This window comes from Phoca vitulina, unplaced genomic scaffold (assembly GCF_004348235.1).
Source record: "Phoca vitulina isolate PV1807 unplaced genomic scaffold, GSC_HSeal_1.0 scaffold133, whole genome shotgun sequence".
Classification (NCBI taxonomy): Eukaryota; Metazoa; Chordata; class Mammalia; order Carnivora; family Phocidae; genus Phoca; species Phoca vitulina.
Window position 1 is genome coordinate 233,345 of NW_022589836.1, and position 25,029 is coordinate 258,373.

A 25,029-nucleotide genomic window follows, 5' to 3' on the forward strand; every position below is an offset into this window, starting at 1 on the left:
AGAATGAAGTAAGAGTACACTTGGACATATTCCAGGTACGCTGTGTCATTACATGAGCTCTTCCCCCCAGGGGAAGGGGGGAAGGTAAAGTAGACACATCTGGGTGGGATGGCTCTGTCCTATGGACTTGTCCTACTTTGAGGTCATTGCTCCCTGCTCCCCACACTCAGCCTGCTGCAGCCTTCACCCTAAGCCTCCATCTCCTCAGCTTGGTATGAAGAACTGTAGTCAGATCATGAGGCCTTTCTTCCTAGGGCACCTAATGGCAGCTGGCAGCCATGTGTGCAGTGCTTACTATCTCTCCCCACAGAAATGGCTACATTTACTTCTCTTCCCAAGGTGTCAGGTTTACTCTAATTTATTTAGCCTTGGCTGGGGAGAACATAAAGATGATCAGATGGTGCCCATCTCTCCCAAGAGTGACCCCAAGCAGCACATTTTAGGAGGGAGAGGCCCTGTGGTAGGAAAGGCAGCAGAATTCAGGGGAAGACAACGGTCGCAATAACATTTTGGGTGGGGGGAAACAGTGAGACAATGAACCTTCCACTTCCAGTTCTGGTTTTTGATTGCTAGCTCAAAAGTGCATTTTTCAGTAGGGATTTTGTTTGTACTTGAGAACCTTGAATTTCTGATGTGGATCTCTGTTTCTGGGTTAGAACTTGACATTATACTTGGGCCCATTTTTTTTTTTTTATTTCAAAGCTGTGAAAGTGGCTGAGACCTGCCTCCATCACCTTTACCTTTTCCACCCCACACAGGATATAAGCACATGATCTTTGGTCTTTTATTTGCATGTTCTACTAGTCCTGTCTTCATTGGAGGGAAGTAACTGGCCAGACCTAGGCTGTCTTGCTGGCTGCCTTCCTTGCTGGGCTCCAACTTATCTCCTATGTACACAGCCCTTGGAGTTCAGAGGCCTCTGCTGACCTCTGCCCAACCTCTCTCTCTGCACCCAAGCCCCCACTGGTATATACAGGCACAGAGGCAGGCAAGTCAGGCAAGGACTAGGAAAGAGGAGAGGGGGCTGGAGACAGGCTGCCAGAGGGCTCAGAAGCCCAGTGCACCTGCCTGTCCCAACTCTGTCCACCTGCTGCTGTGGCCACATTAACAGAGGAGACAGCTAGTAAGACAGGAAGTGAGGCCTAGTACCTTGTGGACAGTGGTGTCATTAGCTGCGACACCTAAGATGTCTCGAGAGATGGGAGAACTCACCCAAACCAGGTTGCAGAAGATCTGGATTCCACACAGCAGTGGCAGCAGTCGGCTACAGCAGAGGAGGGGCTGTAAGTGTGATTTGCTTTCATGGGCTTCAAGGTGGTGGTGGTAGAGTGGGTGTAGAAGAAGAGCAAAGGACATGCCCCCCCCATCTACCCCCAACCCAACCTGAAAGTTGGACTAGATAAGCAGCTGAATGAAGTAACTGTAGAACAACAAAAGGATAATGTCAGAAAAGATAGAGAAAGAATAAGAGAAAGAGAGAGATGAAGGACAGAGAAAGAATGAGGATTAGGTAAAGACCATCTTAGAGGGATTTTTGACTAGGCACTTTTTTTCCTTTCTTATCCAGAGCTTATTTGAAATGCTTCCTGTTTGAAATTTGACATTGCTAGTTTGGAACTGTTCAGTGCTAGCCTAGAATGTTTCATTTTGGTGACCTCAATGAAGTGTCTGGAAATTGGTCCTGTCTGATAGTGCTTGGGTGAAATAAGGTAATGGTTCCTGGCATAATTTCTCAGGGAACAGGTGCTGGATACACAACAGTACCATGCCATTGGTCAGTTTTGCTCCTCCCTTTTCTCAAGCCTCTTCTAATAAGTCTATACCTGTCTGAGTTGGGAAAGTCTGGGTGTCCTGTCTCCTGCATTGCCTTCTTGGCACACATGGACACTTTTGCTACTCTGGGAATTTGAGAGAGAAAACAGCCTCTCAGGAAGAGCCTGCTGTGTAATATTCATTTTGAAAATTTAAGAAAACAGACAAGCAAACAAAACTTGTAAATATTTTTTTAAAAAACACTGAAGTATACCATTTCCCACAGATAACAGGGGACGGTTGTAGACCAAGGTGCTTCCAGCCCAAGGATTATGGCCTGAGGAACCATGAGGTGGGCAGAGATAAGACAGCTGTGGCCTGTGGGACCCAGACATTTTGAGGTCCACCTGACCAAGCTCCCACTATGCTAACGCTAGAGGAGGTCTAGGCTCAGTGCTATTGGGAGGAGAGGTAGTTGCTTAGAGAATACAGGAAGATGTAGGATATTAAATATGGTGTATAGTATGCAAGATGTAGATGGAGGAAGAAGAGGGAGAGGCAGAAAAAAAACAGCCTCCTGTTCTCTTTCCTTCTCTCCACGAGCAGTTTCACTCACTCATCTAGAGATCTAGGAGCCTGGATGAGACTGAGAATTACATCCCACCGCCATCCAGTGAACCACTTTATTTCTTTCCAAGGGGCTGTTGGATTTAGTTGACAAGCAGGCAAGCCAGTCTTTGCATACCTGGGTCCTCCAGAGTTAGGACCTTTATATTTCCATGAACTCTGTCCTTCAGGTTGCAGAAATAATATACATAAATCACCTAATATAGTCTCTGTCACATAGAGGGTGCAAAACAAATATGTGCTCACTTTAGTTCTGAGCCTCTCTTTCCTTAGCTGCAAAACAGAACTAATAACTATTTCTCACACTGTGTTGTTGGGATGATTCAGTGATTCAGAGGTCTGGATCCAGACTGCCTAGGTTTGAATCCCAGCTCTGCCACCTCCTGCCTCTGTGACTTTGGGCATGTCTCTTTACCTCCCTGTGCTTCCATTTCTTCATCTGTAAAAAGAAGTGAATAATAGTGTTGTCGTGAAGATTAGAGAATAAAATATATAAAATGCTTAGAATGTCCAGCTCATAGTAAGTGCTCCATAAATGTTAGTTATTATTTAAACAAGAAGGTGGGTGCGTGGTCTTTCTGCCCATCATATCCTCAGCATCAAGCTCAGAACCTGGCACATAGCAGATGTTTAATGCTCTACTTCCACTCAACTCTACTACTCACCATAGGCAAGCATGGGCTCTGTGTGTACAAGACAGTCGCTCATTAGTGATTGATTGAATTATGTCAGACCGCAGACACAATAAACTTAGTGTTTGCCAAATCCTGCCCTGGAAAATGTCTGCCTCATCTCCCTTGCTGGGGAGTCTATTTACCACTGAAAGATCTTAATCATCCTTTGCTTGGAGCATCCTCTCTAGACCTGCCTGGTTCCAAAAAGGGCAGTGGGTGAGGAGATGAACACAATCAATGATGTTGTTCTGAGAATTAAATGCATTAACATGTGTAAAGTGCCTGAAAAGCTGTGTATGTCCATCTGGACTTGTTTTCTCATTCAGTGTTATGTTTTGTGTGCCATCTATATTATTGTTGCATGTAGTTATATTGTTTATTCTCCTTGCTGTGTAGTACTACATTTTGTGAATACCTCATGGTTTATCCATCTGGTTTTTTTTTTTTTAAGATTTTGTTTATTTATTTGAGAGAGAGAGAGCAAGTGCATGAGAGAGGGAGAGATCATGGGTAGGGGGAGGGGCAAAGGGAGAAGCAGACACCCCACTGAGCAGGGAGCATGATGCAGGACTCCATCCCAGATCCCTGGGATCATGACCTGAGCTGAAGGCAGCCGCTTAACCGACTGAGCCACCCAGGCGCCCCTTTCCATCTAACTGTTGATGCACATTTAGGTAGTTTCTAGTTTTTGGTTATGAACAATACTGCAGTAAAATTTTTTGTCTGCATAAATTTTGGACTCAGCTTTTCAAGTTACACACATACACACACACATACACACAGAATTTTGGGATTTTGATTGGAATTACATTCAATCTGTAGATCAATTTAAGATCAAATTAAGATCAATCTCTGTGACATTGAGTCTTCTGTAAACACAGTATGTCTCTCCATCTATTTAAAACCTTTTCATGTTATTCAAGTGAAGTTTTATAATTTGAAGGGGCTTGCATATCATTATAAGAAATTCCTTTATTTCTTGTTGCTATTGTAAACAATACCTTTTTAGAAAATTACATTTTATAGCAGTTTATTGCTAATGTATATGAATATAATTGTAGTTTTTGTATATTGCATTTGTAACTAGAAAACCTGATAAACTTTCTTATTAATTTTGATAATTTATATGTAAATGACAATTCTCTTTTTTCACCTCCCATCTTTATATTTTTGTATCTCTTTTTCTTATATTACTGCACTCCTGGGACCTCTCATCTCCAACAAAAGCACACCATTTTAAGTACAGTGTTGAATAGAAATGTTAATAGTGTGCATTGTTATGTTGATCCTAATTTTAAAGGGAATGTTTTTAAAGTTTCACCATTGAGTAAATTTGCAGTAGTTTTTTGTAGATTTCACTTAATAGGTTAAAGAAGTTCCAGGTGCCTGGGTGGCTCAGTTGGTTAAGCATCTGCCTTCGGCTCCGGTCAGGATCTCAGGGTCCTGGGATTGAGTCCCACATCGGGGCTCCCTGCTCGGCAGGGAGTCTGCTTCTCCCTCTCCCTCTGCCTGCCTCTCCCCCTGCTCTTTCTCAATCTCTCTGTCAAATAATAAATAAAATCTCTCTAAAAAAAAAAAAAAGTTCCAGTTTATTCTTAGTTTGCCAGTAGGATTTTCTTAAATGAGTAAACTTTGAAATTTATTAAATGTATTTTCTCTATTTCTTGAGATGACATGTTAATTTTCTATTTTAATTTGTTAATGTGAATTACATTGGAGATGTTTCTTGTGTTGAACTAATCTCGCAGTCCTAGGATAAATAAAAACTGCTGGATTTAGTTCATTAATATTTTATTTAGGAATTTGGTATTTTGTTCATGAATGAGCTTGGTTTCTAATTTTACCATGGTTCTCATGTTTCTCTATTTGATTTTAGTGGCATAAAATGAAGTGGGAATGATTTCCTTTCATTCTGTTTTCTGACAGAGGTTATACAAGGTGGCACAACTTCCAAATAAAAACATCTGAGCCTACTATCTTCTTTGTAAGAAAATTTTTAACTAATACAATCTTTTAAATAGTTATAGAATCATTCCAGTTTGCTATTTCTACTTGTTAATATTAAGTTATGGTTTTCTAGGAATTTTTCTATCTCAGATCACTTTTTAAATGTATTTGCTTGAAGTTCTTATATTCAGATTTTTAAATGTTGCATTTGCAGTTATGTCCTCTCTTTTGTTCTAATATTGTTTATTGGTATCTTCTCGTTTTCCTCTTGATCAGTCTTGCCAGAAGTTTGTCACTTTTATAAGTTTTTAAAAATAATCAACTTTTGGCTTTTTACATCTCTGTTATATCTTTGTTTTCTATTTAACTGTTTTTTCTTACCATTATTCTATTTCTTTCACTTTCTTTTGATTTTTCTTTTTAACTTCTGCTCATTAATTTTCAGACTTTCCTGTTTTTGAGTATAAGCATCTGATGCTATAATTTACCTACTAAATAGAGGTGATAAAAAAATAGGACTGATATTCCTCAGATGCATAATTGTATGGACATAAGGATTTTTTTAAATATTTCCAGATTATTTGGTAAATAATCACTGTTCCCAGCTTTCTTAGTTTCCCCACCACTTACTCCTTGCCCTAGGCACCTCAGCCCTTTACTCAGGACTGTGGGGACCTATTAATCTCCATTTAGCAACTAAAGGGTTAATGCCTGACACAGCAGGAATTTGGTGCCAGTCCGTTGGCCAACTTCGGTCTTGACAGATCAGTGCCCTTGCCATTTCCATTTTGATTACATTCTTGTCAGGGAACAAACTTCCTGTGATTTCAGTTCTTTGAAACCTATTTAGATTTGCCTTATGGACCAACAAAAGGTCACTTTTAGTAAACATTCCATAAGCACTTGAAAAAATACACATTTTATAGTTGGGTTTAGTGTAGTATATACTTCAATTAAGTCATGTTTGTTAATCTAGCTCAAATGTTCTACAGTCTTCTGGGGTGTTGTCTACTTGTTGATATGAAAAATTTGTTACTGTCTCCTTGTAACTATGTCAATTTTGATGCTTTGTAAATAATTATAAAAAATTTACAACTGTTATATCTTCCTGGTGAATTTAATACTTTATCAATGTGTAAGGAAATTATTTCTGGTAATTTAGTATCTTTGGCATTTTGCCCTAAAATAAAAATATTTTTCTGATATTATTACATTACTTTTATTTAGCTTAATATTTGCTTGGTATAACTTTTCCTATGCTTTCTAAAAAATTGTTTTTGATAGAGATATAATTCACATAATGTGAAATAAACCATTTTAAAATATACAATTTAGTGGTTTTTATTATATTCACATGGTTGTATACCATCACCAGTAATTCCAGAACATTTTCATCAGCCTCAAAAGAGACCCTATACCCTTTAGAGTCATTCCAGATCCCCTTTCCCCTCAGCCCCTGGCAAACAGTAATCTGTTTATTGTCTCTATAGATTTGCCTGTTTTGGACATTTCATACAAATGGAATCATACAATATGTAGCCTTTTGTACCTGCCTGTTCTCATTGGGCAAAATGTGTGCAAGGCTAATCCATGTTGTATCATGTGTAGGTACTTCTTTTTATAACTGAATGATATTCAACTGTATGGCTATACCACATTTGTTTACTCATAAATTGATGGACATTTGGGCTGGTTCCACTTTTGGCAATTATGAATAATGCTGCCATGAACATTGTTGTACAAGTTTTTGTGTGGACATATGTTTTCATTTCTCTTGGATATATACCTAGGAGCAGAATTGCTGAGTCATCTGATAACTCAATCTATGATGCTTTAAGGAACTGTCAAACTGTTTTTCAAAGTGGCCAAACTGTTTTTCAAAGTTTTACATCCCCAAAAGCAACATATGAGGGTTCTAATTTCTCTGTATCTTCACTAACACTTGTTATTGTCCATTTTTTATAATACCCATCTTAAGTGAATATGAAATGATATCTCATGATGCTCATTTGCATTTCACTAATGACTATGATGTTGAACATCTTTTCATAAACTTATTGGCTATTTGTACATATTCTTTGGAGAAATGTCTATTCAAATGCTTTGCCTATTTTTAAATTGGATTATTTGTCTTTTTAAAAATATTTATTTATTTATTTGAGAGAGAAAATGAGCGGGTGGGAGGGGCAGAGGGAGAGAGAGAGAGAGAAACTTTAGCAGACTCTGCACTCAGTGCAGAGCCTGATGTGGGGCTTGATCTCGCAACCCTGAGATCATGACCCTGAGATCATGACCTGAGCTGAAACCAAGAATCAGACACTTAACTGACTATGCCATCCAGGTGCCCCAAGGGTTATTTGTCTTTTTGTTAAGGTTGATTTGTATGAGTTGTTCATATATTCTGAAAATTAGACTCTTACCAGATATATGATTTGCAAATATTTATTCCCATTCTGAGCTGCTTTTTCACTTTCTTAATAGTATCTTCTGAAGCAAAAAAAAAAAAAAATTTAATTTTGATAATGTCTAATTATTTATTTTGTCATTTCTTGCTTGTGCTTTAAGTATCAGATCCCAGAAACCAATGTCTAATCCAAAGTTATTTGTTTTTTTCAGTTTTTATTTAAATTCCAGTTAATTAACATATAGTGTCATATTAGTTTCAGATGTACAATATAGTAATTCAACACTTCCATACCTCACCCTGTGCTCATCACAACTAGTGCACTTCTTAATTTCCATCACCTATTTCACCCATCCCTCCAGCCTCCTCCACTCTGGTAACCATCAGATTGTTCTCTATAATTAAGAATCTGCTTCTTGTTTTGTCTCTCTCTCTTACTGTTTTTTCTTTTGCTTGTTTTGTTATTTAAATTCCACATGTGAATGAAATCATATGGTATTAGTCTTTCTATGACTGACTTATTTTTCTTAGCAGTATGTTCTTTAGTTCCATCCACATCATTGCAAATGGCAAGATTTTATTCATTTTTATGCCTGAATAATATTCTCTTATAAATATATAATACATTTTCGTTATCCATTCATCAATCAATGGATAATTCTGTTGCTTTCATACCATGGGTATTGTAATAATGCTGCTATAAACATAGGAGTTTATGTATCCCTTTGAATTAGTGCTCTTGTATTCTTTGGTTAAATACCCACTAGCTCCATTGCTGGATCACAAGGTAGTTCCATTGTTAACTTTTGGAGGAATCTCCATACTGTCTCCACAGTGGCTGCACCAGTTTGCATTCCCACAAACAGTGCAAGAGGATTTCTTTTTCTTCACATCCTTTTGAACACATGATGTTTCTTCTGTTGTTGATTTTACCATGCTGACAGGTATGAGGTGATATCTTATTGTAGTTTTGATTTGCATTTCCTGATGGTAAGTGATGATGAACATCTTTTCATGTATCTCTTGGCCATGTTTGGTAGAATTCACCTGTGAAGCCATCTGGTCCTGGACTTTTGTTTGTTTGGAGTTTCTTAATTACTGATTCAATTTCTATGCTGGTTATTGTTCTGTTCAAGTTTTCTATTTCTTCCTGTTTCAGTTGTGGTAGTTTATATATTTCTAGGAACTTATCATTTCCTCTAGTTTGTCCAATTTTTGGCATATAGTTTTTTTCATAATATTCTCTAATGATTATTTGTATTTCTGTGGTATTGGTTGTTAGTTCTCTCTCATTTGTGAGTTTATTTGAATGCTTCCTCCTTTTTACTTGACAAGACTGGCTAGAGGTTTATCAACTTTATTGATTTTTTTCAAAGAACCATGTCCTGGTTTCATTGATGTTTCCTTTTTTAAAAATTTTATATATCATTTATTTTTTATTTAAATTCAATTAGCCAACTTAGTTGTTAGTTATAGATGTAGTGTTCAATAATTTATCAGTTTCATATAACACCCAGTGCTCATCACGTCACATGCCCTCCTTAATGCCCATCACCCAATTACCCCATCCCCCCCACCCACCTCCCCTCCAGCAACCCTCAGTTTGTTTCCTACAGCTAAGAGTCTTTCATGGTTTTTCTCCCTCTCTGATGACTTCCCATTCAGTTTTCCCTCGCTTCTTCTATGATCCTCTGTGCTGTTTCTTATATTCCACATATGAGTAAAACTATAAGATAATTGCCTTTTTCTGGTTGACTTACTTTGCTCAGCATAGTACCCTCCAGTTCCACCCATGTTGATGTAAATGATAAGTATTAATCCTTTCTGTGTCTGTGTCAGTAGTGCAATTGCTGGGTCATAGCTATTTTAAAATAAAATTAAAAAAATAAAAAGCAAAAAAAAAGAATTACTTATCTTCATAGCAAGTTTTTTGTTTATTCAATCACTTTACTTGTTATAGATCAAATCAGATTTCTTTTTGAGTCAGTTTTGGAGTTTGTATCACTGTCATAATTTGTCCATTTATCTAACTCATCTATTGTGTTGGTATAGAGCTGCTCATGGTATTCCCTTATAATTCTCTTTTTATTTCTGTAGGGTCAATAGTAATAACCCCTCCTTCATTCCTGAATTTCTTAATTTGAGGGCTTTTTGTTGTTGCTGTTGTTAATCTAGTTAAAGGTTTGTTGTGTTTGTTAATCTTTTCAAAGAACCAACTTTTGGTTTTGTTGATTTTCTCTAATGCTTTCTTATTCTCTGTTTAATTATTATATTCTTCCTTCTGGTTCACATATTTTTGAATTTCCCAAAGTTCTCTCTGATATTAATTTCTAATTTCACACCCTTGTGATTAGAGAACATACTTTATATGAATGGAATCCTTTTAAATTTACAGAAGCTTGTTTTATGGCTTAGAATATGATCTATCCTGGAGAATGTTCAATGTGCACTTAAGAAGAATGTGTATTCTGCTGTTTTTGGGTGAAATGTTTTAAAGATGTCTGTTAGGACTCTTTTGTGCATAGTGTTGTGCAAGTCTTCTGTTTCTCTATTGATTTCATGTGTAGTTGTTCTATTCATTATTGAAAGTGGAGTATTAAAGTCTCTAGCCTTTGTCATTGAATTTCTTCCTTCAATTCTGTCAGTTTTTGCTCCAACTATTTAGGGCTCTGTTCTTAAGGTTATATATTTATAATGATTATATATTCTTTAAGAATTGACCCTTTTGTCCTTATAAAGTGTCCTTACATATGTTTAGCAATGTTTTTAAACATCTACTTTCTCTGACATTAGTATAGGAACTCCAACTTCCTTCTGGTTGCACTTTGTATGATGTATATTTTTTACTTTCTTTTTTTTTAAATTTTATTATGTTATGTTAGTCACCATACAATACATCATTAGTTTTTGATGTGGTGATCCATGATCCATTGTTTTCATATAACACCAAGTGCTCCATGCAGTACCTGCCCTCCTTAATACCCATCACTGGGCTAACCAATCCCCCCTCCCCCCTCCCCTCTAGAACCCTGTTTGTTTCTCAGAGTCCATAGTCTCTCATGGTTCATCTCTCCCTCAGATTCCCCCCCTTCATTTTTCCCTTCCTTCTCCTAATGTCCTCCATGCTATTCCTTACGTTCCACCATTAAGTGAAACCATATGATAATTGACTTTCTCTGCTTCACTTATTTCACTTAACATAATCTCCTCCAGACCCATCCATGTTGATGTAAAAGTTGGGTATTCATCCTTTCTATTGGCTGAGTAATATTCCATGGTATATATGGACCACATCTTCTTTATCCATTCATCTGTTGAAGGGCATCTCGGGTCTTTCCATGGTTTGGCTATTGCAGACATTGCTGCTATGAACATTGGGGTGCATATGGCCCTTCTTTTCAGTACATCTGTGTCTTTGGGGAAAATACCCAGGAGTGCAATTGCTGGGTCACAGGGTAACTCTATTTTTAAATTTTTGAGGAACCTCCACACTGTTTCCCAAAGTGGCTGTACCAACTTGCATTCCCACCAACAGTGTAAGAGGGTTCCCCTTTCACCACAACCTCTCCAACATTTGTTGTTTTCTCACCTTGTCCATTTTTGCCATTCTAACTGGTGTAAGGTGGTATCTCAATGTGGTTTTGATTTGAATTTCCCTGATGGCTAATGATGATGAACATTTTTTCATGTGTCTGTTAGCCATTTGTATGTCTTCTTCGGAGAAGTGTCTGTTCATATCTTCTGCCCATTTTTTGACTTGATTATTTGTTCTTTGGGTATTGAGTTTGAGAAGTTCTTTATAGATCTTGGATACCAGCCCTTTATCTGTAGTGTCATTTGCAAATATCTTCTCCCATTCTGTGGGTTGCCTCTTTGTTTTTTGACCGTTTCCTTTGCTGTGCAGAAGCTTTTGATCTTGATGAAGTCCCAAAAGTTCATTTCGGCTTTTGTTTCTCTAGCTTTTGGAGATGTATCTTGAAAGAAGTTGCTGTGGCCAATGTCAAAGAGGTTATTGCCTATGTTCTCCTCTAGGATTTTGATGGATTCCTGTCTCACATTGAGGTCTTTCATCCATTTTGAGTTTATCTTTGTGAGTGGTGTTAGAGAATGGTCGAGTTTCATTCTTCTGCATGTGGCTGTCCAATTTTCCCAGCACCATATATTGAAGAGACTGTCTTTTTCCATTGCATGTTTTTCCCTGCTTTGTCAAAGATTATTTGACCATAGAGTTGAGGGTCCATATCTGGGCTCTCTGTTCTGTTCCATTGGTCTATATGTCTGTTTTTGTGCCAGTACAATGCTGTCTTGGTGATCACTGCTTTATAATATAGCTTGAAATCGGGCAACGTGATGCCCCCAGCTTTGTTTTTCGTTTTCAACATTTCCTTAGCGATTCAGTGTCTTTTCTGATTCCATACAAATTTTAGGATTGTTTGTTCCAACACTTTGAAAAATGTCATTGGAATTTTGATCAGGATGGCATTGAAGGTATAGATTGCTCTGGGTAGCATAGACATTTTAACAATGTTTATTCTTCTGATCCATGCGCATGGAATATTTTTCCATCTTTTTGTGTCTTCTTCAATTTCTTTCATGAGTGTTTTGTAGTTCCTAGAGTATAGATCCTTTATCTCTTTGGATATGTTTATTCCGAGGTATCTTATGGTTTTTGGTGCTATTGTAAATGGAATCGTTTCTCAAATTTCTCTTTCTACAGTTGCATTGTTAGTGTATAAGAAAGCAACTGATTTCTGTGCATTGATTTTTTTTTACTTTTTTATTGTTATGTTAATCACCATACATTACATCATTAGTTTTAGATGTAGTGTTCCATGATACATTGTTTGTGCACAGCACCCAGTGCTCCATGCAGAATGTGCCCTCTTTAATACCCATCACCAGGCTAACCCATCCTCCCACCCCCCTCCCCTCTAGAACCCTCAGTTTGTTTTTCAGAGTCCATCATCTCTCATGGTTGGTCTCCCCCTCTGATTTCCCCCCTTCATTCTTCCCCTCCTGCTATCTTCTTCTTTTTTTTTTTCTTAACATATATTGCATTATTTGGTTCAGAGGTACAGATCTGAGATTCAACAGTCTTGCACAATTCACAGCGCTCACCAGAGCACATACCCTCCCCAGTGTTTATCACCCAGTCACCCCATTCCTCCCGCCCCACCCCCCACTCCAGCAACCCTCAGTTTGTTTCCTGAGATTAAGAATTCCTCATATCAGTGAGGTCATATGATACGTGTCTTTCTCTGTTTGACTTATTTTGCTCAGCATAATACCCTCCAGTTCCATCCACGTCGTTGCAAATGGCAAGATCTCATTCCTTTTGATGGCTGCATAATATTCCATTGTATATATATACCACATCTTCTTTATCCATTCATCTGGCGATGGACATCTTGGCTCTTTCCACAGTTTGGCTATTGTGGACATTGCTGCTATAAACATCGGGGTGCACATAACCCTTCGGATCCCTACATTTGTATCTTTGGGGTAAATACCCAGTAGTGCAATTGCTGGGTCATAGGGAAGCTCTATTTTCAACTTTTTGAGGAACCTCCATACTGTTTTCCAGAGTGGCTGCACCAGCTTGCATTCCCACCAACAGTGTAGGAGGGTTCCCCTTTCTCCGCATCCCCACCAACATCTGTCATTTCCTGACTTGTTAATTTTAGCCATTCTGACTGGTGTGAGGTGGTATCTCATTGAGGTTTTTGATTTGGATTTCCCTGATGCCGAGCGATGTTGAGCACTTTTTCATGTCTGTTGGCCATTTGGATGTCTTCTTTGGAAAAATGTCTGTTCATGTCTTCTGCCCATTTCTTGATTGGATTATTTTTTCTTTGGGTGTTGAGTTTGATAAGTTCTTTATAGATTTTGGATACTAGCCCTTTATCTGATATGTCCTTTGCAAATATCTTCTCCCATTTGTCAGTTATCTTTTGGTTTTGTTGACTGTTTCCTTTGCTGTGCAACAGCTTTTTATCTTGATGAAGTCCCAATAGTTCATTTTTGCCCTTGCTTCCCTTGCCTTTGGCGATGTTTCTAGGAAGAAGTTGCTCTGGCTGAGGTCGAAGAGGTTGCTGCCTGTGTTCTCCTTTAGAATTTTGATGGACTCCTGTCTCACATTTAGGTCTTTCAACCATTTGGAGTCTATTTTTGTGTGTGGTGTAAGGAAATGGTCCAGTTTCATTCTTCTGCATGTGGCTGTCCCATTTTCCCAACACCATTTGTTGAAGAGACTGTATTTTTTCCATTGGACATTCTTTCCTGCTTTGTCAAAGATTAGTTGACCATACAGCTGAGGGTCCATTTCTGGGCTCTCTATTCTGTTCCATTGATCTATGTGTCTGTTTTTGTGCCAGTACCATACTGTCTTGATGATGACAGCTTTGTAATAGAGCTTGAAGTCCAGAATTGTGATGCCACTAGCTTTGCTTTTCTTTTTCAACATTCTTCTGGCTATGCGGGGTCTTTTCTGGTTCCATACAAATTTTAGGGTTATTTGTTCCATTTCTTTGAAAAAAGTGGATGGTATTTTGAAAAGGATTGCATTGAATGTGTAGATTGCTCTAGGTAGCATTGACATCTTCACAATATTTGTTCTTCCAATCTATGAGCATGGAACGTTTTTCCATTTCTTTGTGTCTTCCTCAATTTTTTCATGAGTATTTTATAATTTGTGAGTACAGATCCTTTGCCTCTTTGGTTAGATTTATTCCTAGGTATCTTATGGTTTTGGGTGCAATTGTAAATGGGATCGACTCCTTAATTTCCCTTTCTTCTGTCTTGTTGTTGGTGTATAGGAATGCCACTGATTTCTGTGCATTGATGTTATATCCTGCCACTTTACTGAATTCCTGTATGAGTTCTAGCAGTTTTGGGGTGGAGTCTTTGGGATTTTCCACATAAAGTATCATATCATCTGCAAAGAGTGAGAGTTTGACTTCTTCTTTGCCAATTCGGATGCCTTTCATTTCTTTTTGTTGTCTGATTGCTGTGGCTAGGACTTCTAATACTATGTTGAATAGCAGTGGTGATAGGGGACAACCCTGCTGCGTTCCTGACCTTAGGGGGAAAGCTCTCAGTTTTTCCCCATTGAGAATGATATTCGCTGTAGGTTTTTCATAGATGGCTTTTATGATATTGAGGTATGTGTCCTCTATCCCTATACTCTGAAGAGTTTTGATCAAGAAAGGATACTGTACTTTGTCAAATGCTTTTTCTGCATCTATTGAGAGGATCATATGATTCTTGTTCTTTCTTTTGTTAATGTATTGTATCACGTTGATTGATTTGGGGATGTTGAACCAACCTTGCAGCCCAGGGATAAATCCCACATGGTCGTGGTGAATAATCCTTTTAATGTACTGTTGGATCCTATTGGCTGGTATTTTGGTGAGAATTTTTGCATCCATGTTCATCAGGGATATTGGTCTGTAATTCTCCTTTTTGATGGGGTCTTTGTCTGGTTTTGGGATCAAGGTAATGGTGGCCTCATAAAATGAGTTTGGATGTTTTCCCTCCATTTCTATTTTTTGGAACAGTTTCAGAAGAATGGGTATTCATTCTTCTTGAAATGTTTGGTAGAATTCCCCTGGGAAGCCATCTGGCCCTGGGCTTTTGTTTGTTGGGAGATTTTTGATGACTGCTTCAATTTCCTTAGTGGTTATAGGTCTGTTCAGGTTTTCTATTTCTTCCTGGTTCAGTTTTGGTAGTTGATACATCTCTAGGAATGCATCCATTTCTTCCAGGTTATCTAATTTGCTGGCATAGAGTTGCTCATAATATGTTCTTATAATTCTTTGTATTTCTTTGGTGTTGGTTGTGATATCTCCTCTTTCATTCATGATTTTGTTGATTTGGGTCCTTTCTCTTTTCTTTTTGATAAGTCTGGCCAGGGGTTTATCAATCTTGTTAATTCTTTCAAAGAACCAGCTCCTAGTTTCGTTGATCTGTTCTACTGTTCTTTTAGTTTCTGTTTCATTGATTTCTCTCTCACCTTTATTATTTCTCTTCTGCTGCTGGGTTTAGGCTTTATTTGCTGTTCTTTCTCCAGCTCCTTTAGGTGTAGGGTTAGGTTGTGTATTTGAGACCTTTGTTTCTTGAGAAAGGCTTGTACTGCTATATACTTTCCTCTTAGGACTGCCTTTGCTGCATCCCAAAGATTTTGAACAGTTGTGTTTTCATTTTCATTGGTTTCCATGAATTTTTTTTTTTAAGATTTATTTATTTATTTGAGAGAGCGAGAATGAGAGAGAGAGTACATGAGAGGGGGGAGGGTCAGGGTCAGAGGGAGAAGCAGGCTCCTCGCTGAGCTGGGAGCCCGATGTGGGACTCGATCCCGGGACTCCGGGATCATGACCTGAGCCGAAGGCAGTCACTTAACCAACTGAGCCACCCAGGCGCCCTGGTTTCCATGAATTTTTTTAATTCTTCTTTAATTTCCTGGTTGACCCACTCATTCTTTAGTAGGATGCTCTTTAGCCTCCATGTATTTGAGTTCTTTCTGACTTTCCTCTTGTGATTGAGTTCTAGTTTCAAAGCATTGTGGTCTGAAAATAGACAGGGAATGATCCCAATCTTTTGGTACCAGTTGAGACCTGATTTATGACCTAGAATGTGATGTATTCTGGAGAATGTTCCATGGGCACTAGAGAAGAATGTGTATTCCGTTGCTTTGGGATGGAATGTTCTGAATATGTCTGTGAAGTCCATTTGGTCCAGTGTTTCATTTAAAGTCGTTATTTCCTTGTTGATCTTTTGCTTAGATGATCCCTTTCTGGTCTATGTTGCTTTTAGGCTCTCTCTTTGCTTAGAGGACCCCTTTCAATATTTCTTGTAGGGCTGGTTTTGTGTTTGCAAATTCCTTTAGTTTTTGTTTGTCCTGGAAGCTTTTTATCTCTCCTTCTATTTTCAATGACAGCCTAGCTGGATATAGTATTCTTGGCTGCATATTTTTCTCATTTAGTGCTCTGAATATATCCTGCCAGTCCTTTCTGGCCTGCCAGGTCTCTGTGGATAGGTCTGTTGCCAATCTAATGTTTCTACCATTGTAGGTTACAGATCTCTTCTCCCGAGCTGCTTTCAGGATTTTCTCTTTGTCTCTGAGACTCGTAAGTTTTACTATTAGATGTCGGGGTGTTGACTTATTTTTATTGATTTTGAGAGGGGTTCTCTGTACTTCCTGGATTTTGATGCCTGTTTCCTTCCCCAAATTAGGGAAGTTCTCTGCTATAATTTGCTCCAATATACGTTCTGCCCCTCTCTCTCTTTCTTCTTCTTCTGGGATCCCAATTATTCTAATGTTTCATCTTATGGTATTGTTTATCTCTTGAATTCTGCCTTCGTGATCCAGTAGTTGTTTATCTCTCTTTTTCTCAGCTTCTTTATTTTCCATCATTTAGTCTTCTATATCACTGATTCTCTCTTCTGCCTCATTTATCCTAGCAGTTAGCGCCCCCATTTTGATTGCACCTCATTAATAGCCTTTTTGATTTCGACTTGGTTAGATTTTAGTTCTTTTATTTCTCCAGAAAGGATTTCTCTAATAACTTCCATGCTTTATTCAAGCCTAGCTAGTATCTTTAAAGAGAGGATTCTGAACTCTAGATCCAACATCGTACTAATGTCCATATTGAGTAGGTCCCTGGCAGTCGGTACTACCTCTTGTTCTTTTTGTTGAGGTGATTTTTTCCGTCTTTTCATTTTGTCCAGAGGAGAATAGATTAATGAGAGAACTAAATGCTAACAGGGTAACAATGTCCCCAGAAAATACACTCCAAACAAATCAGAAAAGACCTGAAGCAGGGGGAAAAGAAAGGGAAAGAGAAGAAAAAAAAAAAAAAAGAAAGAAAAAGATAAAAACAAACAAAAACAGAACAAAACAAAAAAAAAAACAGAATATGATCAAATATGATCAGGCTGGTACATAGATCAGTGCCACACACTAGATTTTGGGTGTCTTTTGGTCTGTTAGAAGAAAGTGCCTCCCAAAATTTTAAAGAAAGAAAAACTTATATATGTACAAAAATAAGGGTAGATCTGATGAAGGGATGGAATGTGACTCTAAAGATGAAAATTATAAAAAATTTTATAAAAGGAATGATAAGAAGTTGTTTGAAAAAAGAAAGAAGAGGATTTAAAAAAAAAAGAAGAAAAAAGGGAGAGAATGTGATCAGGCAGGAGAGTAGAAAAAAACCATACACTAGAGATTTAGGGTATATTTTGATCTGTTAGAAGAAACTATCTCTAAATTTTAAAGAGAGAACAACATATAGATATGCCAAAAATACGGGTAACTACTATGAAGGGATAGAATATGACTCTAAAAATGAAAAATAAAAATGTTTTTTAAAAAAGGGATTGATAAGATGTTGGTTGAAAAAGGGAAAAAGAAAAATTTAAAAAAAAAGTTTAAAAAAAAATTAACTTTGAAAGACTAAAGAATCATGGTAAAAAAGCCATGGATTCTTTGTGCAGTATTCTCCTAGCGCTGGAGTTCTGCCGTTCTCATTGATGGGTAAACTTGGTCTTGGCTGGCTGTTCTCGCTGATCTTCTGGGGAAGGGGCCTGTTGCCGTGGTTCCCAAATGTCTTTGCTGGAGGCGGAATTGCCCCACCCTTGCCAGGTCCAGGCTAAGTAATCTGCTCGGGTTTGCTCTCGGGAGCCTTTGTTCCCTGCAAGCTTTCCGTACATCTTTGGAGGCTGAGAGTGAAAATGGTGGCCTCCCAATCTCCACCCCAGAGGAGCCGAGAACTCGAGGCCCCGCTCCTCAGTGAGCCCCCAGAGAAAAGAAGTCAGTCACTCCCATCTCCCTGGTCTCTGGCCGCACTCCGTGCTCACCCGGCCGGTGACCAACTGTTTATATCTCTGGCACCCGACCCTGTGTGGAGTCCCCAAACCCAGCAGATCCCTGTGGTGCGCTCCCGCGCTGCTCCTCCCGGGGGAGGATGGGGAGTCTCCCCGGGTCTGCCGCTTGTTGGTCCCTGCTGGAGGAGCAGTGGCCCAACTGTGCCGTGGATCACGGTCTATGGCAACCCCGAGCTGAGAGCCCGCTCCTCGGCTCCGTCTCTGTAGCCTGCTTCCCCGCTCCAATACCTGGGAACTCTGCTGCACTCAGGCACCCCCGGTCTTTCTGTGACCCCGAGGGTCCTGAGACCACACTGTCCCACGAGGGTTCCACCCCCAGCTTAGCCACCGGAGCGACCTCCCTCAGCGGAGCAGACTTCTAAAAGTTCCGATTTTGTGCTCCCCGGCTCTATCACTTGCCGGTAGCGGCTGACGGAGGCCCCCTCCCCCGCCGTCTATCCTCCCAAATTTCACCTCGGATTCACTTCTCCACACGTCCTACCTTCCAGAAAGTGGTCGCTTTTCTGTTCAGAGAGTTGTTGCTATTCTTTTCTTCGATCTCCTGTTGTGTTTGTAGGTGTTCAGAATGGTTTGATCCCTATCCAGCTGAATTCCTGAGCCCAGACGAAATCCAGGTCACCTACTCCTCCGCCATCTTGCTCCCTTTGCATTGATTTTGTATCCTGCCACATTACTGAATTGCTGGATGAGTTCTAGTCATTTGGGGGTGGAGTCGTTTGGGTTTTCCACATAAAGTATCATGTCGTCTGTGAAAAGAGAGAGTTTGACTTCTTCTTTGCCAATTTGAATACCTTTTATTTCTTTTTGTTGTCTGATTGCTGTTGCTAGGACTTCTAGTACTATGTTGAACAATAGTGGTGAGAGTGGGCATCCTTGATGTGTTCCTGATCTTAAGGGAAATGCTCTCAGCTTTTCCCCATTGAGGATGATATTCGCTGTGGGTTTTTCATAAATGGATTTTATGAACTTGAGGAATGTTCCCTCTATTCCTATACTCTGAAGAGTTTTAATGAGGAAAGGATGCTGTATTTTGTCAAATACCTTTTCTGCATCAATGGAGAGGACCATATGGCTCTTCTCTCTCCTCTTCTTAATGTGTTCTATCACACTGATTGATTTGCGAATGTTGAACCACCCTTGCATCGCGGGGATAAATCCCACTTGGTCGTGGTGGATGATCCTTTTAATGTATTGTTGGATCCTATTAGCTAGGATTTTGTGGAGGATTTTGGAATCCTTATTCATCAGGGATATCAGTCTGAAATTGTCCTTTTTGATGGGGTCTTTGCCTGGTTTGGGGATTAAGGTAATGCTGGCCTCATAGAATGAGTTTGGAAGTTTTCCTTCTGTTTCTATTTTTTGAAACAGCTTCAGTAGAATAGGTATTATTTCTTCTTTGAATGTTTGTTAGAATTCCCTAGGGAATCCATCAGGCCCTGGACTCCTGTTTTTTGGGAGGTTTTTGATCGATGCTTCAATTTTGTTACTGGTTATTGGCCTATTCAGGTTGTCAGTTTCTTCCTGTTTCAGTCTTGGCAGCTTATAGGTTTCCAGGAAGGCATCCATTTCATCCAGTTTGCTCAGTTTATTGGCATATAGTCGTTTATAATAATTTCTAATACTTGTTTCTATTTCCTTGGTGTTAGTCGTGATCTCTCCCCTTTCATTCATCATTTTATTAATTTGGGTCCTTTCTCTTTTCTTTTGGATAAGTCTGGCCAGTGGTTTATCGATCTTATTCTTTCAAGGAACCAGCTTCTAGTTTCCTTGATCTGATCTACTGTGTTTCTGGTTTCTAATTCATTGATCTCTGCTCTAATCTTAATCATTTCTCTTCTAATGCGTGGCTTATGCATCATTTGTTGCTTTCTCTCTAGTTCTTTAAGATGTAGAGTTAGTTGGTGAATTCGGGATTTTTCTGTTTTTTTGAGTGATGCTTGGATGGCTATGTACTTCCCCCTTAGGACCGCCTTTGCAGTATCCCATAGGTTTTGAACTGATGTGTTTTGTTTCTCATTGGTTTCCATGAATTCTTTAAGTTCTTCTTTGATTTCCTCGTTGACCCAAACATTCTTGAGCAGAGTGGTCTTTAGCTTCCAAGTGTTTGAATTTCTGCCAAATTTTTTCTTGTGATTGAGTTCCAGTTTTAAAGCATTGTGGTCTGAGAATATGCATGGAATAATCTCAATCTTTTGGTATCAATTGAGACCTTCTATTCTGGAGAAAGTTCCATGTGCGCTCAAGAAGAGTGAGTATTCTGGGCGCCTGGGTGGCTCAGATGGTTAAGCGTCTGCCTTCGGCTCAGGTCATGATCCCAGGGGCCTGGGATCAAGTCCCGCATCGGGCTCTCTGCTCCTTGGGAGCCTGCTTCTCCCTCTGCCTCTCTCTCTCTCTCCCTCTGTCTCTCATGAATAAATAAATAAAATCTTTAAAAAAAAAAAGAAGAGTGAGTATTCTGTTGTTTTAGGGTGAAATGTTCTGTATATATCTATGAAGTTCATCTGCTCCAGTGTGTCATTCAAAGCTCTTGTTTCTTTGTTGATTTTCTTTTTAGATGATCTATTGCTGAGAGTGGAGTATTGAGGTCTCCTACAATTAATGTATTTTTATCAATATGACTCTTTATTTTCGTTAGCAGTTGGCTTATGTAGATGGCTGCTCCCATGTTGGGGGCATAGATATTTACAATTGTTAGATCTTCTTGTTGGATAGACCCTTTAAGAATGATATAGTGTCATTCTGTGTCTCTTATTACAGACTTTAGTTTAAAATCTAATTTGTCTGATATAAAAATTGCTACCCCAGCTTTCTTTTGAAGTCCGCTGGCATGGAAGAGGGATCTCCATCCCTTCACTTTCAGTCTGGATGTATCTTTAGTTTGAAAATGAGTCTCTTGTAGACAGCATATGGATGGGTCCTGTCTTTTTGTCCAATCTGCACCCTGTGCCATTTTATGGGAGCATTTAGGCCATTCACATTGAGAGTGATTATTGAAAGATATGAAATAATTGTCATCATGTTGCCTGTGAAGACGTTGTTTTTATAGATTGTCCCTGTAAATTTCTGTTGTAGATCACTCTTGGTGTCTTTCTCCTTTTATAAACCCCCCTTAATATTTCTTGCAGGGCTGGCTTAGTGGTCACTTATTCTTTCAATTTCTGCTGGTCTTGGAAGCTCTGCAACTCTCCATCCATTCTAAATGACAGCCTTGCTGGATAAAGTATTCTTGGCTGCATGTTCTTCTTGTTTAGTACCCTGAATATGTCTTGCCTGGCCTTTCTGGCTTGCCAGGTCTCTGTGGATAGGTCTGACGTTATTCTGATGTTCCTCCCTCTGTACGTAAGGAATCTCTTCCCCCTAACTGCCCTTAAGATGGTTTCCTTGGTTCTGAGATTTGCAAGTTTTACTATTACTTGCCAGGGTGTTGGCCTGTTTTCACTGATCTTGGGAGGGGTCGTCTCTGTTACTCTAGGACACGAATGTTTGTTTCATTCCCCAGATTAGGGAAGTTCTCAGCTACGATTTGCTCAAATACGTCTTCTAGTCCTCTCTCTCTCTTCACTCCCTCCAGGATTCCAATTATTCTGACACTGGAACACTTCATGGTGTCACTTATTTCTCTGATTCTATTTTCATGGATTCTGAGTTGTTTTTCCTGGCCTCCTCTTTTCCCTTTTTATCTATTAAATTGTCTTCCAGGTCACTTATTCGTTCTTCTGCCTCACTTACCCTAGCTGTTAGATTATCTAGATTAGATTGGATCTCATTGATAGCATTTTTAAGTTCTGCCAATTCAGCTTTCATTTCTGCCCTTAGAGACTCTGTGTTGCCATGAATTGACTTCTCCATTCTAGCCATTGTCTTCACAATTGCTAGCCTGAATTCCATCTCCGACATCTTGGTTATATCTGCATCCATTTGTAAATCTGTGGCATAAGTCATAATCTCTGAGTCTTTTCTATTTTGGGGGTTCCTCCTCCCAGTCATTCTGTTGATGGGTGGTTGAGGGAATGTAGAGAGTCCAAATTATTGACCAGAACCCAAGCAAGATGCACCTGTTTTCTAGGGACCTTAGGTTTGCTGGCCTCTTGTTCTCCCAGCCTGTCTTCTGGGGGAGGGGCCTGTCATGCTGTTACTCAGGCAACCCTATTTGGGCACCATTGCCCTGCCCCCCTGTGGTGGGGGATGGGCTCAGTGGGAACCAGTTTTGGGGGCTTTTGTTCTCTGACAGCCTTCCCTGGCAGCTTTCTGCATCTCTTCCGTGTCTTCCGAGAGTCAGAGCAGAAGAGACCATTTCCAACCCTCTGCCTCAAAGCAGAGAGATCGCAGTCTGTTCTTCAGTGTGCTCTCCAAGCCACACTATCTCCATTTCTGCCTTTGCTGCTGTAAACTGCAGCGTCCTGGGTTGTGTGCCCCTCTGCAGCACTCCCAGTCCTGCCTCCAGGTCAGGGCACGTCTCTGCCCTTTGTGCTTCTAAAACCGCCAGCCACACCCAGTTCACACTCGTGACCCCGCAGCTCTGGGTTTCCATCCCAGGGGCTGCCCTAAATTCCTTTCCCCACCGCTACCGGTCTGCAAGTCTGTGCCCTGTCCCCAGCGTGTGAGGCTGTCGCTCACTGGCAGTGTAGGATCCCCATGGCCAGGCTCCCTCCCACTGCCGCTTATCCTCCGATATCTGCCTGCAGAATCACGGCTCTGCACTTAGTACCTTGAAACCAACCGCCTGCGATATTGTGTTTGTAGAGATCCAGATCTATCTTTTTACATCTCAGGCTAATTTCGTGTGTGTTCAGATTGGTCTGGTAGATACCCAGCTCAATTCCAGGGACCAGTTGGAATAGGGTCCCCTATTCCTCCGCCTTCTTTTCTCTCTCTTATTTGTTTTTTTTTTTTTTAAGATTTATGTATTTATTTTAGAGAGAGAGCGAGAGCATGTGTGCTCAAGTGGGGAGAGGGGTAGATGGCACGTGCCCTCTTTAATACCCATCACCGGGTACCCCATCCCCCAACCCCCCTCCCCTTTGAAACCCTCAGATTGTTTCCTGGAGTCCATAATCTCTCATGGTTTGTCTCCCCCTCTGATTTCCCCCCGCTTCAGTTTTCCCTTCCTTCCCCTAATGTCCTCTGTGCTATTCCTTATGTTCCAGAAATAAGTGAAACCATATGAAAATTGTCTTTCTCTGCTGACTTACTTCACTTAGCATAATCCCCTCCAGTTCCATCCATGGTGATGCAAATGGTGGGTATTCATCCTTTCTGATGGCTGAGTAATATTCCACTGTATATATGAACCACATCTTCTTTATCCATTCTTCTGTCGAAGGGCTTCTCGGCTCCTTCCACAGTTTGGCTATTGTGGACATTGCTGCTGTGAACATTGGGGTGCATGTGCCCATTCCTTTTACTACATCTGTGTCTTGGGGGTCAATACCCAGTAGTGCAATTGCTGGGTTATAAGGTAGCTCTATTTTTAACTTTTTGAGGAAACTCCACACTGTTTTCCAAAGTGGCTGTACCAACCTGTATTCCCACCAACAGTGTAAGAGGCTTTTCCTTTCTCCACAACCTCTGTGACATTTGTTGTTTCCTGCCTTGTTAATTTTTGCCATTCTAACTGGTGTGAAGTGGTTTCTCAATGTGGTTTTGATTTGAATTATCCTGATGGCTAATGGTGATGAACATTTTTTCATGTCTCTGTTAGCCATTTGTATGTCTTCTTTGGAGAAGTGTCTGTTCATTTCTTCTGTCCATTTTCTGACTGGGTTATTTGTTTTTTGAGTGCTGAGTTTGAGAAGTTCTTTATAGATCTTGGATACCAGCCCTTTATCTGTAGTGTCATTTGCAAATATCTTCTCCCATTCTGTGGATTGCCTCTTTGTTTTGTTGACTGTTTCCTTTGCTGTGCAGAAGCTTTTGATCTTGATGAAGTCCCAAAAGTTCATTTTTGCTTTTGTTTCCCTTGCCTTTGGAGACGTGTGTTGAAAGAAGTTGCTGTGGCCAATGTCGAAGAGGTTACTGCCTGTGTTCTCTAGGATTTTGATGGATTCTTGCCTCACATTGAGGTCTTTCATCCATTTAGAGTTTATCTTTGTGTGTGGTGTAAGAGAATGGTTCAGTTTCATTTTTCTGTATATAGCTCTTATCTTCTCCTTTCTCTGGTTCTTTCTGGTGAACTAGCTGGCCTATAGTTTAGCCTATTGCTCTTAATTAAATGAACTTATTATTTTTAAGCACATCCTTAGGCTTAAGCTTCTCTACACTCTGTTTCAAGTAAAGTCAGTTCCTTTGGGGAAAGTGTCAGAGCTTTCTTGTCTTTTGGATTGCCTCTGTCCATGGGCAAACCCTCTGAGCCAGTGCTGTGAGTGTTACCTTCAGTCTTCTCCATTTGCTTATCCTGGTGTGAAACCCCTGGCATATGAACAGTTTGAGGTGAGGGTGGTCAGGGCCAAATATTCTGAACCTGTTGTACCCTGACGAATAGCCTTCATTCCATGGGTGGGAATTAGATGGATAGAAGGGAATCTTCAACTTCTTAGCCACACTTTCCATTGCAACTTGGAGCTGGAAAGGATGTGAAGTGCTGGCTGTCTGTTCCACTTAGTGAGGTAGCATATCATTTGACTGGATGATCTCCTTAAGGAGAAAGGAGCTTCACCTTCTTGGCCACACATACCTGGAATGGAGGTTCCATCAAGCTAGGCTTGGGGGGTAGTAGTGAAGGTCATGGCACAAATGTCACAGACT

General features: G+C 39.9%; 1 protein-coding gene across 2 annotated transcripts in view; it reads left to right on the plus strand.

Annotated features, from left to right (window-relative positions):
• Nucleotides 1-917: 917 nt before the first annotated feature.
• PFKFB1 (6-phosphofructo-2-kinase/fructose-2,6-biphosphatase 1) overlaps nt 918-25,029 on the plus strand; it is a 104,060-nt gene continuing 79,948 nt past the window's right edge. The window contains exon 1 of one of the 2 annotated variants that reach the window (XM_032399178.1): nt 918-1,283. In XM_032399178.1, the coding sequence (XP_032255069.1) occupies nt 1,187-1,283 (97 nt within the window). In that variant the 5' untranslated portion in view covers nt 918-1,186. The remainder of the gene's footprint in view (nt 1,284-25,029) is intronic. The other variant, XM_032399179.1, reaches the window with a different exon arrangement.